Source organism: Xyrauchen texanus, chromosome 16 (genome assembly GCF_025860055.1).
Source record: "Xyrauchen texanus isolate HMW12.3.18 chromosome 16, RBS_HiC_50CHRs, whole genome shotgun sequence".
NCBI classification, from domain to species: Eukaryota; Metazoa; Chordata; class Actinopteri; order Cypriniformes; family Catostomidae; genus Xyrauchen; species Xyrauchen texanus.
The window spans coordinates 25,766,264-25,786,528 of NC_068291.1; the positions used below are offsets into that span (position 1 = coordinate 25,766,264).

At 37.6% G+C, this 20,265-nt stretch overlaps 1 protein-coding gene across 1 annotated transcript in view; it reads right to left on the minus strand.

Moving 5' to 3' along the window:
* LOC127656809 (ribosomal protein S6 kinase alpha-1-like) overlaps positions 1-20,265 on the minus strand; it is a 104,383-nt gene that overhangs the window by 72,251 nt on the left and 11,867 nt on the right. The window contains exon 2 of the mRNA XM_052145280.1: positions 11,222-11,266. Coding sequence (XP_052001240.1) covers positions 11,222-11,266 — 45 coding nt within the window. The remainder of the gene's footprint in view (positions 1-11,221; positions 11,267-20,265) is intronic.

Sequence of the window (20,265 nt, forward strand, 5' to 3'; positions counted from 1 at the left end):
AAGAGCCTTCAGAAATTATGTTTTTAATCTCACATTTGCTTTTTATGACACTATCAGGTTTAGGTTTTATACTTATTATTATAATTAATAGTTTCCTAACAACAATAATAATTCAGCAAATCAGGACAAGTGTAGAAATAAATACATATACACGTTTAATTACAAAAGCCTTTTGTTTTTATATATATATATATATATATATATATATATATATATATATATATATATATATATATATATATATATATATATATATATATATATATATTTGCAACGTGAATGATAATTTTTGACTTCATAACCGTCCAATCTGTAGAAGTAGCAGGCATTTAGAATAAAGTTTAGGACAAAAATCATCAGTGTTTCTCACTTCGTGATCATAGTTTTGAATTAATACATCACATTCAGTCGGGCGGTCGCATGCGGTCTAGTCGCACAAATATTTAAACATATCCGAAGCTTAAATCAGATCCAAAATTCCGCCTTTGCAGATGTACGAAACACCACACAGTTGACGTGCGACACTCCATTTGAAATGGCTGACCTCTGGTCTGTCGTTTGTCAGATACAGTGAAAAGGCAGCTTCAGTCCAGTAAGACTAAAGAAAATGATTGCAAAAATGTACCGGTAGAGTACTTTTCAAGCCAAAATATAATTGTAAGGAGTAACTTGTAAGGTACTATTTTTTCCTTTGAAAATGTAATTAAGTAAAATTACAAGTATTAATTTTAAATTGCTCTCGAGTAAATTACAAATCCCCAAAAATAATACTTAAGTATAATAAAGTATTTTTAACTAAATTACTTTTTACCCCTGATTATACAGTACATTAAAAATAAAAACACTCATGCACAAAGACTTGATTTATTCCTTTAGTTTAAGAAATTTAGTGGTGCATAACTGAGAAGACACCGTCTGTTCAACTGTATCAGCCCAAACTGATATTAAATATTAATACGCCTTCATAGTGACCAACAGTCTGTTGTTTTTAACCCGGTCAGGCAAGATTTTGCTGAAAACAAATGCCCACCATCCAGAGGGACCAGATTTATAGCTTCAACAAACAAAAGAACAAGTCTGTGTCAACTTGCTTAACAAAAAGCTGTGGCATTGAGTCATAATGTTTTTTTTTGTTGTTGTTGTTTTGTCTTTAGCTGGCAAACATATTCTAAGAGTAATCTGTTGTACTGTAAACTACCGTATACATCATAGTGCACATTGAGGATATTTATTACACCAACGGAGAGCTTTGGCCTTCATCAACCCCTCTCCTCTGTTAACAGAATGACCCCTCTTTCAATCTCTCAGTGATTCACGCTTTTATAGTTGGACTCCATTGCTCTCATTAGTGCCAATAGTCAGTATTTATAAAAACACACTCATTAAAAAAAAATTTCTCCCAACAACTGCCAAAAAAAGTGTGATGTATTCATCTGACATGTTCGCTTTTCTCTGTCTCTTTTTAATGGACCAAAATCTCAAGCTGTTGCCATGCCGATTATAAAACGCCATGAAAACAAGGTCAATAGTGTTAGTAAAGTGGTGCATAGCTAAAATACAATAGGGACAACTCTCATCAATTTAACAACATTTTCTCAAAAACAGAGTAACACATTATGTGAACATTAATAATAGATAAGTTAAACACAACTGAATGACTGTGTGAAAGAACAATAAAATCAACAATAAAATGTCAGCACTTGGTCAAAACATGATGGCATTTGAGTAAGACTTGGCCTAACATATAGTGGCCCCATTAAAGTATTCGGACACTTTAGCCAAGATAATTTCATTGCATTACATAACAGTCAAGATATCAAACATAGCTTCATCTGATAAAAAATGCCTTTCTCAGATTTAACTTTCAAACAGGTGTCCTTTTCTTTCAAAGAAAACAAAGATGTCCCAGCAAAGGAGTAACCACTGGTGTAGTTCCTCACATTAACATACAGTATACTGAATGTTGTATTTTAGATAAACACCCCCTCCGATTTCCTGCTTTTGTGTGTTAGACCACATCTGTTTTGTAGAACTCTCTAGGGAATGATCAGCAGTTTTGACAGCACTTTAACGATAGATTAGACTTCTTACAGAAGGGCGTTCCTGTTCTTAGAAATCCCAGTTTTCATGATCATCTTAGAGAGAAAAAGACAGAACAGCTTGGACTCGTTCAAACAAACTTTGGCAAATACACTCAGGGAAAGTCTCAACTCAAGCAAGAGAGATAAAGAGGCCTGAACTCTACCGCAAAGTCAGATGACAAGCTTAATACATCCATCAGATGGAATTGACTTGTAATAGTAGTTCAGCAGTACAACCGCAGAATAGGTCAACGTTCTCTCAAGCTGAATTATTTTACACAGGACCAGTATCTCACTTTCAATTTTCACATGTGTCTTTGATCTCTGAAGTGGCTTTGTACATGACTTCTTAAGTTGACCCAAGTCACAAGAAGTAATGTTGGGATCTGAGTGACAGCTGAGGAGAGCTCTGTCTTTCATCACTTCTACGGTGAAGATGAGAACCTTATGAGATGATGTTGATGCCAAATAGACAAATGTTCTAAAGGTGTGGACCAATATTTCAGAGTATTGCAATATTTTACCATACAATACTGTCTGTGTCAATATTTGAATGACAAGAATCAATATTTTGGTTACTATTTTCACGTAAATATTTTTATATTTTTGTGTTCACCAAAGTCCCATTAAGATGAATGAGAAACGATGAGTAAAAGATTGCAAAAAATAAATTTTGAATCACAATTTACTAAATATAAAGAATTGTGTTATCGCATCAGAACCTAGATATCAATATAATACTGTATCACTGCTGATTCCCCACACTAGAATATTTATAGGACATACAAGCAAATATTTGTAAACATTATTGTGAATAGTTTGGCCAGAAAAAAGAAAAAAGTTTTAGGAGGGAAAGCAGGAGAGGACACAATGAACATTCGCCACAAGGAAACACCCTCACACCATATTACTTCAAAGAAATCAGAAAATATCAACATCCTGTTGCATGTTTCGTCTAGAGGGTGAGAGCCAGGGAAAATATTTTAAAGACTCAAAATAATTCACTAATTGAAGCAATGAGAAACAGATCATTTAGATTGGCTGATTCCTATATTCAAACCTTCTGCTCAGCTGTGCACACTTTCATTTACTGCATAACTGTCAGTCATTTTCATCAATTGCCCACTATCAAGCTAATTGGAGAGGATTTTAATCTTCCACTTTTGTTAAAATTACTAGATGTTAAAGCAGATGAGATCAGAGAGCCAATATCCATATGAGAAAACGGGAGAACGAGTGGACCGGTGTGTCGGCTGCGAAACCTGCCGAATGGGCTGCGATAAGCAAAAATGAGCCTCCGCGTTATGCAGAACGGACCAAAAAAACTGCGCCGCAATATGCAGAAAAGGACAGCGAACCCCCCCATCAACAAGTTTTGGCTCCCAAAACATAAGAAGAATGTGAAAGTGGAGATTGATAGTAGATAAGAACTTGTTTAATCAACCACACTTATATTACTTCAGAAGACATATTTTAATCCACTGGAGTCTTATGGATTACTTTTATGCTGCTTTGTGCTTTTGGGCCTTCAAAGTTTTGGTACAAATTCACTTGCATTGTATGGATTAACAGAGCTGAAATATTCTTCTAAAATTTCTTCTTTGTTTGTGTTCAGCAGCAGAAAGAAAGTCATACACATCTTGGAGGGTATGAAATAGAGTACAAATATCGGCATTTCCAATTTCTTTCATATTTTTCTGATTGAGGTTTTGGAATGAAGTCTCTTTAATCCAACTGAGCTTGATTTTTTACCATATTATTCAACTGCATGCAAACTCTGTTCACAGACAAAATTAACACCTGAATCAGGGATTAAAATGGACTTCTATTGCTCAGAGATTTTTGTAAAACATGTAAAAATAGCACAATGAATATAACCTGACATGTCTTGGTATTTTCTGATCTTGAGGACAGAGACGATGAAATACTACATAAAATGGAGATAAGGTCTTATTAGCTTCTCTGTTTTTATCACTGCAGACTCTCTCTTGTGACTCTGACATGTCACACTTGACTCAGCTCAACTAAAGACCCAGGCTGACAGAGATTCCTGGACAAGCAGCTTTTTATTCCTGCCTGTTCTGTCCCAGGAGTCTGCAGGAGAATGGCGGTATTATTAGCAACATTCATGCACAACATCGATCCTGCATTGCAGACTCTATTCTACAGCTGAACACATGCAAAATGGGGCTCTAGAATCACATCCAGCTCAGCTGGGCATCTTAAAAAACTCAGTCTTAACAAGATACTGATTATTCATTACTGTTATTAAATAGTGTAGTTATTTATGGTGGACCACTTGAAACCAAAACCAGATTTGTGGCTTATAATAAATCTTTATTAGCTTTGAAACAGTGTATTTGTTTCAAATACAATTTTATTCTCCTAAAAGTTGACAAAATTAACCTTTAGCATATACAGGTGAAACTCGAAAAATTAGAATATCGTGCAAAAGTTCATTAATTTCAGTAATTCAACTTAAAAGGTGAAACTAATATATTATATAGACTCATTACAAGCAAAGTAAGATATTTCAAGCCTTTATTTGATATAATTTTGATGATTATGGCTTACAGCTTATGAAAACCCCAAATTCAGAATCTCAGAAAATTTGAATATTGTGAAAAGGTTCAGTATTGTAGGCTCAAAGTGTCACACTCTAATCAGCTAAACACCTGCAAAGGGTTCCTGAGCCTTTAAATGGTCTCTCAGGCTGGTTCAGTTGAATTCACAATCATGGGGAAGACTGCTGACCTGACAGTTGTGCAGAAAACCATCATTGACACCCTCCACAAGGAGGGAAAGCATCAAAAGGTAATTGCAAAAGAAGTTGGATGTTCTGAAAGTGCTGTATCAAAACACATTAATAGAAAGTTAAGTGGAAGGGAAAAGTGTGGAAGAAAAAGGTGCACAAGCAGCAGGGATGACCGTAGCCTGGAGAGGATTGTCAGGAAAAGGCCATTCAAATGTGTGGGGGAGCTTCACAAGGAGTGGACTGAGGCTGGAGTTACTGCATCATGAGCCACCACACACAGACGGGTCCTGGACATGGGCTTCAAATGTCAAACGTCTTACCTGGGCTAAAGAAAAAAAGAACTGGTCTGTTGCTCAGTGGTCCAAAATCCTCTTTTCTGATGAGAGCAAATTTTGCATCTCATTTGGAAACCAAGGTCCCAGAGTCTGGAGGAAGAATGGAGAGGCACACAATCCAAGATGCTTGAAGTCCAGTGTGCAGTTTCCACAGTCTGTGTTGGTTTGGGGAGCCATGTCATCGGCTGGTGTTGGTCCACTGTGCTTTATTAAGTCCAGAGTCAACGCAGCCATCTACCGGGACATTTTAGAGCACTTCATGCTTCCTTCAGCAGACAAGCTTTATGGAGATGCTGACTTCATTTTCCAGCAGGACTTGGCACCTGCCCACACTGCCAAAAGTACCAAAACCTGATTCAATGACCATGGTATTACTGTGATTGATTGGCCAGCAAACTCACCTGACCTGAATCCCATAGAGAATCTATGGGGCATTGCCAAGAGAAAGATGAGAGACATGAGACCAAACAATGCAGAAGAGCTGAAGGCCGCTATTGAAGCATCTTGGTCTTCCATAACACCTCAGCAGTGCCACAGGCTGATAGCATCCATGCCACGCCACATTGAGGCAGTAATTAATGCAAAAGGGGCCCAAACCAAGTACTGAGTACATATGCATGATTATACTTTTCAGAGGGCCGACATTTCTGTATTTAAAATCCTTTTTTTTTATTGATTTCATGTAATATTCTAATTTTCTGAGATTCTGAATTTGGGGTTTTCATAAGCTGTAAGCCAGAATCATCAAAATTATATCAAATAAAGGCTTGAAATATCTTACTTTGCTTGTAATGAGTCTATATAATATATTAGTTTCACCTTTTAAGTTGAATTACTGAAATTAATGAACTTTTGCACGATATTCTAATTTTTCGAGTTTCACCTGTATACGCATTTAAAATTTACAGATTTTCTAAATATGACTAAATATGATGAATTAGGGGAATGTCAATCCTCCTAAATTATAAGTACCACCTGCTAGTAGCAAACCATGGATCTCAGCTGTGATGCAAATGAAAGGTTATTGGCTATTTATTTTTTAAATCAATCCACCTAAACTTCCAGTTTAAATTCCACAGGAAAGAAATCTGTCCCCGTCAAATGACTTTTAACAAGGACAAATCAGTGGGACTAAAATATAAGGCATCATTATCTGTTCCAGTTCTATTTTATCATTGATCTTTTCCTTCTAAACCATCTGTTCACCACTCACGAACCATCATTAACAGTTGTGTTTACATTAATATTGCCTAAAGATGGTTATTTTGATTAAAAACAGTGCAGAGTCACGTGCAGAAGCCCTACATTGGGCAGACAAGCATGTGAGCGTTTGAAAGCAGCTGGCTGTAATCAAACGAATAGCGAATCTAGTCAGATCTTGGTAATGCTGTTATTGTTGTAGCATAATATTGAATAGTTCAAAATATTGAACTGAACAGAGATTGTCACACTCCTAGCTAATCATTGCTGCATCCTGCATTTTGTAAAGCACTGTGCTGGACATACGTCTTTGGCCGCTGCATTTTAGTTTATTCAGCATCTCATGCAAGATTGCTGTGTTTTGTAGATGCCATATAAAGTTTAAATGATGAACGTTTAAAAATGCATCTTGAAGTGTATTTCTCATTTAAATTTCACCACCTTCCAAATGCATGCCACAGCAACGTTAATATACATTGCAGAATCCGTGCCATTTAGAAATGAGATGGTGAGGGTGTCTGAATCGAGATTGCAATCTTTTAACGATTAATCATGCAGCTCTAACCCATCCCATATAAAGAGAAACAGGATGGTTTCAAATAAACACACTAAACACACAAATAAAAGTCACTAAAGACCAAGCCCTTCATAGTCACATCCATCCATTAAACAGGGACAACTGATATGAGGTCAGGGCTTTTGAAGTGTTAAACAAAAATCTACTATAAAATAGGGAAATGTGAACCATACAGCTAGTGAGTAAGTGGCTGTTGTCCATTTGTGTGCTTTTGTTTGTGGCCTTGCTTTGCCTTAGATTGGCAATAATCCATGCTTGTTTAAAAGGAATATTGAAGGTTCACTACAAGTTAAGATTAATTGATAACATTTGTTAAAAAAAAATATTTTGATTCATCCATATTTTTCTTTCTTTTTTGTTTCTTTTTAAATCGATGTTACAGTGAGGCACTTACAATGGGGACAATTTTTGGAGGGCAGAAATGTAAAGATTTCAAGGTATTTTTTTTATTGTCATTCTGTACATGTTGACACATTAGAACGAAATATGTACTCAGGACCAGCAACATACAATACAAAATATACACACAATAAAATTTTATTTAAAGTGAAAAACATAAAACAAAATTCATAAAAAGAAGTGCATAATTTTAGCATATTTAAACCAAAGAGCAACATTATGACAAAGCAGCACAGCACAATAAGATAAGAGGTATAAATATAAGGAAAGATCAGGCACTAACACGGAGAGTTCATGAGTCTTGCAGCCTCTGGAAAGAAGCTGCATTTAAGCCTTGTTCTGGCTTTAATGCTTCTTAGCCTCCTGTCAGAGGGGAGGGGGTCGAACAATTCATTTGCAGGGTGGGTGCAATCCTTCATAATACAGGATGCTCTGTGTGACAGGGTGGAGGGCGGGCCGGGTCGTGATTCAACACACGCGGTCCCTTAGGCTAATCAAGCCTCCAAGAGGGATAAAGGCCTCCCTGTCACACTCTGCTTCTGCACATGCTGGTTTAAATGTCCTCAATGGAGTGGAGGCTGCTGTGAGTTATTTTTTGTGCAGATTTGACCACCCTCTGCAGCGTCTTCTTGTCAGTAGCAGAACAGTTCTTTAGCAGGCAGTGATAGAAAAGGTGAGTGTACTCTCCATCAAACACTGGTAAAGCCTGACATGGGAGTCCCTGCTCTCCAAATGAGAGAGAGCAGAGTGGATGACCGATGAAACTGCATCCAATACAGACCGGTTCTTCCTGTGAGCATACTGATGGGGGTCCACATTAATGTCAATAATATCATTTATGTGGGCCATAACAAGCCGTTCAATGCATTTCATAATAATCGGAGTGAGAGCCACTGGACAGCAGGGCTGCACTAGCAATCTGGCATACCGGGCATTTTCCTGGTGGGCCGATGCACTTTGTGGCCGATCAGGTGCGGACTGGTCAGCGGGAGAACCGAGCTAAGCAAAAATGATCCGCCACATTATGCAGAAAACAGAAAAAAAGTCTTTGAGATTTCCGATATCGGAAGTGGAAAAAGTGGTATTGGGACATCCCTAGTATTTTGTATGCTATTAATCATATAACACACCACTAACTCTAAAATGAAATAAAAACCTATTTGATTTATGTTAAATGAACAACAGCTAATCAGCATTTGAAAATGGGAACAGTGACTCATGAGCCGGTGAATGAACCAGCAGTAATGGCCTCATAAATCTTGGGCTCATTCTGTCTGTTTTCAGAGCATCTTCTGAATTCTTTGTGGTAGTTTATGCGGTTTTTGTGTTCCAGTGTTTGTGTGAATCTCACAAAATCTGTCAAGAACATTGGGTCATGTTGCACCCAAATTTCAAACATGAATCATATTTTTATGAACTTATTAATTATTTTTTAAATTGCAACATTATTTTCATTACAATTAAAGGAACAGTTCACCTAAAAATGATAATTCTCACATCACTCACATCCACACCTCTTGTGTCATCTTAAACTATTTTCTTTCTTCTGCAGAACACAAAGATATTTTCATTGATATATGGTGTGTTTGGTGTCCAAAACTTTCAAGCTCCAAAAAGGACAGCATAAAGGTAATCCATATGATTTAAATTGTTTAATCCATGTCTTCTGAAGAGATGTCTTCTAAAGAGATATGATCAGTTTTGGTGAGAAACAGACCAAAATGTAACTTCTTATTCACAATTGTCAAAATTGACATCAACATTCTCCTTGGACCTTTCATGATAGGAGCTTGATTACCCTTCCTTGCACATTACACACGCATAGAGCTACGAAATTGGCAGGGAAATGCGTATACAGTATAACTGTCATGTCACAATGAAAAAATAATAATTTTCCTAAAAAAAAATCATTTTGGGATGAAATATGGCCCAGAAATGTTGTTGGGAGATTCACCAGTTAAAAGTTATTTTCATAGCAGAAATAACTGCTCAACTACAAGACCAGGGCATGTTCAGTTTTCATCCAATTAATCTTGGTTTTAGTTTAACCTGGAGAAAAGCTGTGTGTACATGTAAAGTTAGGCAAAGTCTTTCAAGACAAGTCAGTTCACTCAGCGGCCATTTTGGGAATGCTCTCGAACAAATAGTTTCTGTGAGTACAAGTGGCATAAAAGTACAGCTCTTATCTATTCAAATGGGGAAAGACTGAAATGTCCAAAACAGTTTGTCAAGATCACGATCAAATAACATTTCAATTCTGCAGTGAAAATGGACAACAATGGTACCATAACAGGGCCTGAAATCAGCACAGGATTGCAGGTTTGCTTACAGTTTTTATATATATAAAAATAAATAAAAAAGCTAAAATAATAAATACAGTGCAGAGGGAGATGTGGGTGATGTTTTATTTTCGAATTATTTGTCGTCTCCTGCTTCCTAATACCTTGCTTTCCTCTTGCACTCTCTCTATATTTCATTGGCTTTAGCTCATTGTCGTTCTCTCGCTCGTCGGGACAGCACACACCAGATGACAAGACGAGTAGATATCAAGCTGGTTTGAAATCTGTCATAGCTTCTGCGACTAGTTGGGCATGTCGCAGGATTGTGCACACTACACGACCATTTGTAATGAGTTCTGAGACTTCTCAGACTTCTCATCGCTGACAAGTCGCTGACTTAAAACATCAAAGGAGACAAACTTGAGTCATGTGGTGTGCACTAGGTTTAAACCAAGTACAAAGACTCAATGACTGTTTAAACTATTCTTCTTCATTTTTTCTTAGGACATCATAAGACAACATTTAAGGCCTCAAAATATCCGGCTGCAGTCTCTGGGGTCAAAAAGCATTACAGGAACTTGTCTGAGCTTCACTGTGGCTCTAATGCGAGGTGTTCAGAGAGAAAAGCACATTCTATAGGAGGAGACAGACTGTCTCTCTCTCAATCACATCAGTCTCATGTTACACATAAAAAAACAACAAATACTGGGATTCTTGAGAGAAAGGCTTTCCTCATACAGTCAGACAGTCTGCAACAAATCAAGATGCACCATGGAATAGATATGTAACCCAACACCCCTACATACACAAAGAGGCCTTGGAGTTGTGGAACCAAAAGGCTGGACTCCTGACACTTCACCATCTCCTTTTTAGCACTTATTACATTGATTGTTTCAGAAAGCTGCCAATACTCCTCAGACACTCCAGTTGGACAGAAAGTCTCTTATTTTCTGCACTTACATTATTGCAAATAAGAGAGATCACATATCAAAACCCTTTAACCTATGAATGTTGATTGAAACATTAGACAAAAACTAGATTTTTGATGCTTGCCTGTGCAAAACTCGCAGCCACAATGGTATGTTGTTGTGGGTAGTTGCCATGGTGTTGCTAGTGGTTGCTAAGGTGATTGATTATTGGAGCCAGTCAAATAAGCCCACCACCAAGCCAAATTATATTCTGGCCAAGGCTTGGATCCCTCCTTCCTCCAAGTTTTTTACACCGGTTTTTATTATCCACCCAGAGAAAATAATATGTCTAATTGCTAGTAATAGCACACCACTTCTCAACGAGCCACACAATTTGAGTTATCATTCTTGATACAAATGGTGCAGGACTTGCTAAGGTCTAATATCTAATTCCAAAGTTTAATTTCATTAACAAGCAACACTAATAAATTCTTAAACAGCAGCATGACTCAGTTTGGCACATATAACCCATGAAACCTGAATAATGGAAAAACAAGAGAAACCGTCCAAAACAGCATGTTGTAGACTCCGGAATGGCTGAAGAAAATGGAGCTTCCCTAGATATTCCTGAGCAAAAATTACTTTCCTAAGAGTTTGTTTTTGCATCTGTGCTCAGCTGGTTCCTACCTTAACAGCTGTGCTGTCTCCATCCTCAGCTGTGTTCTGTCCATTCTGAAAGAGAAAGACAAAAACAGAATTATGAGACCTATGTCTGTGTGCATGCATATATGTAGGGTTCAGACATGTTTACAACTTAATCCTCTGTCTTATTATCATTAGAAAAACCATAGCACAAGTGTATGTGCAGTATTTAAAGGCTCACAAATGTGGTGTTAAAATCATAAACACATGTTATGTCTAGATGACATAATGAACATCTCTGGGCCATTAGTAAAGGCTCTGTTTTTTATATATAGTCCAAAGTCTGTGCTCTAACGTCTGATGCACATAGCACACAAATTTGAAAAAGTCAGGTCACTTTACAGCACTAATAAAAGACAGTTAGGTTTAATCTACTACTACGTAAATAAGCATAAGTGCATGGTGGGTATTTTGTTTACATACCCTTGTGCAACCCCACAGAAATGTCAACAACACTACATCTGGTGAGAAACAGAATTCAGTTTTTACATTGAAACCTTGAGTCAAAAGATTTGAGTCTCTAGTTTCATCCAGTATCCCATTTAAATTTTTTTATTTTAGCAATTTATCATGAAACACAATGCTGCTAAACACAATGTACACGAATGTGAACTTAAGCAAATTTGTTTCCTTAGAAATCCTATATTTACTGTGCATTACCACACTGAAAATCAATGGGTTCACCCTAAAGCAGAACATTTTTGCTTTTAGAGGCTTTATATGGATTTGGAAGAAAATAAGGTGCATTTCAAACTGTTCTCAGACCAGTGACGACAGGTGGCACACTGCAGAATAAGTCATTCACAAATTTGGGATCATGGGAGCAATGGGACATCCAATAGCTCTCCATGCAGCTCAGTGCATTCACTCCTAAAATCCAACCAAAAGTTCAGTTTCAGTATGCAGATGATGTTTGGACCACCCAACATATTTGGCAGACATGGGACAATGGTAATCAGTACGTAGATTCAGGATTTATAATGTATAATTTTAACATGCTGGCAGAGATTGGATGATGCTAGCCATTACTTTGAATTATAATTATTTATGCTAATTTCTGATGTAATGTCTGTAACGTCTCAAAAACTTGAATGACCAACACTATTAATTCTATAGCTTGATATCATTTCAGATTTCACAATTTAGTCCCACTGTCCACATATGTGGACATACATTTTTAGGAAAACTATTTGGTCAAGAACACTTTTTTTTTTTGCATGAATATTAGGTGCTTATAGTTACGAATCAAAAAGGGAAATGTAAAATGCACACAGAAGTCTTGCTCGGGTCTCAGGAGGATACAGAAGACCTATCGAATCAGACCAATGTCCTAAGGAGAGGGAGAGCTTTCTATTTGTTGTGCTGCATTTAGCTATTTTAGCGCAAGAATGCGTTCGACCTGAATGGTCCCTAAGACTTCAAACTATGACAGGAGTCATTTACACCACACATTATTTAAAAACAGAATACCTCGACAAGAAAAAAAACTCATGTAAATACAGTAAATAAACATTACATGTAGAAAACATTTCCTCATCAGGACACTTCCTGGTTCAAAAATAGTGTTCGGTGGTGGTTGATGTGTAAAGTCATCCACATGATCAAAGTTGATTTATTGTCTAAATTAACTGAAATTAATTAATATATGACATCATAACTTACTTGTCTGTATTTACTGGATACAAGTTATATTTCAAAACTTTTTTCCTTTTTTCCTTTTTACCTTTACTTTAAGGTGCTATGTGAAATCAAACTAAACTTAAATTTAATAAACACCATATTTATATGGGACTAGTTATAATATACTGACTGTACCCCATGTGTAAACCACTGTGCTAGTGAAAATATTTCTTCCTACTCTATAACAGATCTTGTTTTCCTTTTACCAGGCGCTTAATGATTGAAGTCATCTTTAAGAATATGTGAGGGCAAACAAGGCAATTTTTACCCCTAATCTCAAACATAATTAAAAAACAACATATTAAACAGACTTTGTCCAGATTTTGTTTGCAAACTTTGTCCATAATTTGTTCATAAGTCTTGGAAGTCCAGACTTGAAAGCACTTTATGTACTTGTTCTTATTTTTACAGTGCAATGCCATATAAGCACATGCAACTTGCAAGTCCAAACGAAATACATTTATGCATTTGGCAGTTATCTGAAAGCGACTTACAGAGCACTTATTACAGGGACAATCCCCCTGGAGCAACCTGGAGTTAAGTGCCTTGCTCAAGGAACAATTGTGGTGGTTGTGGGGATCGAACAGACAACCTTCTGCTAAACAGTTTAGTGCTTTAGCCCACTACGCCACCACCACTCCTGATGTGGTGTGGCTAAGTGTGTGTGTATATATGAATATGTAGCCTAAATAGTAGCCTAAATACATTTAGAAACTAGCTACAATGGCCACAGTTTAATAAAAAATAGGTCTGAAAGATTCTACCTATTATATTATTTAATATTAAATTATAAAATCAATAAAATCATGATACATTTTAGTAAGAGTAATGTGTAATTTGAAAAGCATGGCACAGTGTTGCCTCTTTTCCTCCAAGTGCTGTTTAGCATCTCAGGGCTGATTTCTCACTAGAATTCAAATGAGTCACAACAGTTTTGTGGTCTGTGCCATGATATCTAGGGACAACCAGCCTATAGACGCATCATGCAAATGCATGTTTCAGATATGAAGCATATTTAGTGTGCATAAAGCACAGAACACAAGATTAATATCATAACATTTTCCTCTATGGGCAAATTTTAGCTGGTCACCGAAAAAATGTTAATGGAGGAAAAACACTGCTCTTGTATTTTCCCCTTCATTTCCCCCTAATGTGCTAATCCATGACCAGCTCCCCCATTTCTTTTTTTAAGAGGGCACCAGGTTCAGCCAATGCTATACAAAAAAACAAAAAAAAGGATTTAAAAGTGCACAGGAGCGTTTAAAGTTCAAATTATTTAACGCCGTAGCGACATAAATCCCAGGATATATCCCACACACAAAAGCTGATTCTAGTTGTCTTAAGGGCCATTTAAAATAAACAAATAACAATTTGAAGCTGTTTGTCAGTAAATGTGCATCAGGTGTGCATGGAGTAAAATGTTATGTGGAGTGTGTTTTTGACATCCTCAGATGGTTTTATGCTAGGGAATGGCACAAGCCATGATCGATCAGGCGACTTTTCACTAGATTCCAAATTCAGTGCCAACAATACACAAACGTGTCAAAGCTGAATTGAGCAGAACGCAGGGTCTCTAAAACTACTTTCAACGTAACACGGCATATTAAAAACACAAATGGATATGGCGCCTCCGGCTAAGCCAGCACTGCAGGGTTTTTTTTTTTATTACATTTTTTAATGAAAATACACTGTTCGGCCAGCCATGATTAAAACAGTGGCAAGCGCTTTTTAAGATAACTATAGTAACATGAAGAGCAGAGAAACGTGCTTTCACTGAGTTGGCCAGCGAGTCTTCCATATTGACAAAATATGAGCCATTATATTTTGATTATGCCATTTTTTTTTCTGTACCAGACTACATTATAAAAGCTTACAATAATGAATATGTGAGACACTGGGACAACATCGAGATGCAATGCAACAGCTAAAGACATCGGTCTAACATGCACTGGCGGCCAAAAGTCTGGAATAATGTACAGACTTTGCTGTTTCAGAAGGAAATTGGTATTTAATTCACCAAAGTGTCATTCAACTGATCACAAAGTAATGTCAGGACATTACTGATGTGATTAACAGCACCATCACTATTTGAAAAAAATATTTTTTTATCAAATCTAGACAGGTCTCATTTCCAGCACCCATCACCTTATCCTTGAGTAATCATGCTAAATTACTCATTTGATACTTGAAAATCACTTTCCATTATATCAGAAGTATGCTTACATATTTTTCTTGGTGACAGGAGCTTCCAGTGCACAACAATACAAAAACAGCAGCAAGTCATAGACAATTAAAAACCATAAAAAAATATTAAAAATATATAATAAAAATAAATAATTATACATGTACGTACAAACACTCAGACACACACCTACATACACACATGTAGTGCAAATCTAATAAAAATCTGTTATATAAAAGAACAAAAATACAGAATATTATACAGTGCAATGTATGTAATGGAAGAAGAGGATATGTTGGATAATATAAATAGACTAAACTGTGTATTGCACATAATTATTACTCAATGGGGCGGCTTTAACTGTTTATGAGATGATCGCCTCAGGGAAAAAACTGTTCAAACTGTATCAAATATAGATGAAAGCTATTTGGTTCATTAAATTAAGCTTAACTGGCATATCTTAAGGTCAATATTAGGTTAAAAAAAAAAAAAAAACAGCTTTCTCTAGAAACTTATCAGTCAATTATTGTTTTGAGGAATGAAGGCCATACAATGGTTGAAATTTCCAAAATACTGAAGATTTCATACAAAAGGTGTACACAACAGACAAAGGACAACTTGTTAGAACAAGGACAGAAAGAGATGTGGAAGGCCAGATGTACAACTAAACAAGAGGATAAGTACACCAGAGTCTCTAGTTTGAGAAATAGATGCCTTACATGTCCTCAGCTGACAGCTTCATTGAATTCTACTCAATCAACAAGGGCTCAGTTTCAGTCTCTCGCACCTCATAGAATATTCTTTGAATGCACTGAGGAACACGACTTTCAGAGTTTGCACTTATTTAGAAAACCTGCTTCTTTATTGAAATGCAGGACATGATGTGAATTCATGAATAGTTGAATATAAATATCGATATATAGATCTAAAGTACTGATACAATATCGTGAGAAATAGTATTGAGATATATCGACTCAGATCTACTTATTAGTTTGTTAATATTGATTAGTTTGACTAAACTGTAATTTATGCAATTAAATTTGCAAATGAAGCTTTGCAAATGTGAGAAGATGTGGAGAGGGGATTCAAAAGTGAACTCAGCATTGAACATATAGTTTAGACAAATTTTAGACATTTCAATAAAGATTACTTCCACAACATTTTAGACAAACAATCTTTTCTACTTACAAAGATCATATTTAATCATATAAATAACAAATACTTTTTTGGAAGTTCAAATAATCCATTCAAAATCCAATTGCTCATAAATCTAAGGGGACACGTCAGTTTGCATAGGCATGACACCTGTTGTCCCTCTGTCTGTTTGAGTGGCCCATCCAGCTCTACACAACAACATTGGCTCAACCAATGGTAGGGTTTGGGGCTGGACTATCCGTTTGTATAACCAATGGAAGACGGGGGGATTTTTTTTAAATCCATTTGAAAACAATTTGCAATTCCGTTTGGTGACTCAGAAATGACACTTCAGCTTTAATAACTATAAAAGACGATGATAAAATTTGTGTATTGTTTACAGGTTTTCTGAACATGCAGAGATACCAGAATGGCCTGGGCTGGGTTTCCCCAAAAGTATTGTAGCCTAAGTAGATCGTAGAAGCCATTGCCGCCAATGGTTGCACAATCTACTTGGGCTTACAATACTTTTGGGAAACCCAGCCCAGGCTGATTTCCGCTCAGAGTGTAAATGGTGTGATGTGCTTTATATTCTCTCATAAACAGGCAGAAAAACACAAATGATCACATACTAACAACTGGCTATTGCTTTCAGTTTAATTTAAGACAGAACCTTGAGTGGAAAAAGAAGGGAAATGAAAGAGACAAAAATTAAAATTGGGATGAAAGGAAGAAAGCACTTTTGGCTGCTATGAGAAAAAAAAGAGAGAAAACAATCAAGGATTTGTCATGTGCCAAGTCAGAAGCTCATTCATTTCTAATGACTACAGATTGATTTATGCAAGTGCTCTGGAAATAATGAAGAATAGTCGAATTCACAAAAGCTCTGGTTTACAGTCAATGTCACTTTTGACGACATTAAGCACAAGGGGTCTGAGAAAATAAGGTTTCCGTGGTAACTGCAGAGACCTTGAGACATGGGTGAATTCCGAATGGCATTTTTGTACCATTTAAGGACACTGCGAGATAGGAACACAACTCAAAGGGTTGTTCTGAATGAAAATAAGAAAAGGAATCTTTTCACAAAGGGATTCTTCACAAGACAGTTAGCAAAGGGTACATTCAAACAGTAATGCCAGTAATGAGTAGGGCATAGGGATGATCACTTTCGATTTTGATAATAACATCTTCCATTGAACTCGTATCAGCCATATCTCGGGTTTCACCTCTTAACTTGATAAGTGTAATATAATAAAAATATTAATAGTAGATAAAATATTGAATAATCATATTATCATACCATATACTGGTAACTGGAGGTGGTTGAGGAGACTCCAATGTTCTCTATGAACACGCTGTTTCACATGGGTCAACTCGATGACATCACAGTTCTGAATGCGTTTTGTGTAGTTGAAAATGGCATGTGGAGAAAATGAGCCAGTGATAGAAAAGCCCCTTGCGAGGGTTTAAAGCAGGCAGTGGTGGTTCTGGCTTACTTGGTGCCCTAAGCGAGATCCGACGTGGCACCCCCCCCCCCCCCAGCAGTCCTAAATAGGTGATCAACTGGGCGGCCACCAAATATCTTCAATGGGGGAACCATGGCATTGTTCTTTCCCTGCTGTCCGTGACCCAGTTCGAATAGACCTGCGACCAACTTTTGAGTCAAGATCCACCAGTTGAGAAACACTGCTTTAATTCGCACGCACGTGTCAGAACCCCTCGCGTAAATAAGAAAATGTACATGGTATGACCATTTTCATACCGTGGTTTACCGTGAAACTGGTATACCGCTGCAACCCTAGACATGTCAAGTCGGGGCAGCTTGACTAGGCATGGTAGACGTAGCACCTGGCTTGGATGGCGGGTGGGACAGCATGGCATGACGAGGCAGATATGGATACATGGCATGATGAGGTTGACATGGCAACATGGCAAGGCAGGACCTCTTGATTAGGCATGGCAGGCGTGGTAACATGGCATGATGTGGCAGCATGGCATGACGAGGTAGGAATAGCAGATATGGCAATATGGCATGACGTGGCAGGCGTGGCAACATGGCATGACGAGGTAAGAATTGCAGGTGTGGTAGACATGGCAACATGACATGACGAGACAGACATGGTGGCTGAGGCTTCAGGCACTGACCCTGGTACAGACAAGTCTTGTAAAGCTGGTACTGGGACGGACATGGCTTCAAACGCAATCTCATTGACCATGGAAGGCATGGGTGTGGGCTCGTTGACCATGGCAGGCATATGCGTTGGCTCGTTGACCATGGCAGGCATATGCGTTGGCTCGTTGAACATGGCAGGCGTGGGCGCTGGCTCATGGACACAGGGAAAAATCAATCTACTCTTCCAGAGTCCATTCAATTTTGCCTCCAGGCATCATGGAGCATAGAGGCTCATTTAAGTCAGCACAAAAGCAGTTCTTGAGAGCAAAATCATTGAAGATCACCTTGCTGGCCAGAGTGCAGAATTCCACATTTTCCTCTATGGAATGGTTTCCCTGACATAATTGCAGTAGCTGAACTGCTGGGTTAATTTTGTAGGTCAAGTATTCTGTAACATTCAGGTTAGGGTAGAGCAAGCAAGAGAAGGACAAGAATGATGAAGACGATGATGAGATGAAGATGAACTAGAATGCAAATGCAGTTTATTAACTAAAAACATTAAAGTATCCCAAAAAACAAAACAAAAACATGAACAAGAACCATAACTAGGACTATGAAGGCAAAACAACAAGAACCAAACTGAACAATGTTACATTAAAACAATACTTGAAAAAAGACAATGGCAAACATGAGGGCTTCAATACATGGACATGGGAAACCACATGACATAGACAAACAGTGATGAGACTAAACTAAAGAACATGATAACAAGACAAATAAAAAGTAAGCAATAATAAAACAGAACAGATAATAAGATAAGACAATAAACCAATGAAAATGACACACATGAACATGCTGGGAAACAGGATATCACATGACCTACATTTTCTAAATAAAAGACATGAAAACAAAACATGAACAAAAACATATTTAAATGTGACAGCCTTCATTCCTCAAAACAATGATTGACTGACGAGTTTCTAAATTAGGGTTTTGATACAATTAACCATGGTTTTATAAGCGTAATACTGTAGTTTACATATAGTAACCATGGTTATAATATACACTCACCTAAAGGATTATTAGGAACACCTGTTCAATTTCTCATTAATGCAATTATCTAATCAACCAATCACATGGCAGTTGCTTCAATGCATTTAGGGGTGTGGTCCTGGTCAAGACAATCTCCTGAACTCCAAACTGAATGTCAGAATGGGAAAGAAAGGTGATTTAAGACATTTTGAGCGTGGCATGGTTGTTGGTGCCAGACGGGCCGGTCCGAGTATTTCACAATCTGCTCAGTTACTGGGATTTTCACGCACAACCATTTTTAGGGTTTACAAAGAATGGTGTGAAAAGGGAAAAACATCCAGTATGCGGCAGTCCTGTGGGCGAAAATGCCTTGTTGATGCTAGAGGTCAGAGGAGAATGGGCCGACTGATTCAAGCTGATAGAAGAGCAACTTTGCCTGAAATAACCACTCGTTACAACCGAGGTATGCAGCAAAGCATTTGTGAAGCCACAACATGCACAACCTTGAGGCGGATGGGCTACAACAGCAGAAGACCCCACCGGGTACCACTCATCTCCACTACAAATAGGAAAAAGAGGCTACAATTTGCAAGAGCTCACCAAAATTGGACAGTTGAAGACTGGAAAAATGTTGCCTGGTCTGATGAGTCTCGATTTCTGTTGAGACATTCAGATGGTAGAGTCAGAATTTGGCGTAAACAGAATGAGAACATGGATCCATCATGCCTTGTTACCACTGTGCAGGCTGGTGGTGGTGGTGTAATGGTGTGGGGGATGTTTTCTTGGCACACTTTAGGCCCCTTAGTGCCAATTGGGCATTGTTTAAATGCCACGGCCTACCTGAGCATTGTTTCTGACCATGTCCATCCCTTTATGGCCACCATGTAC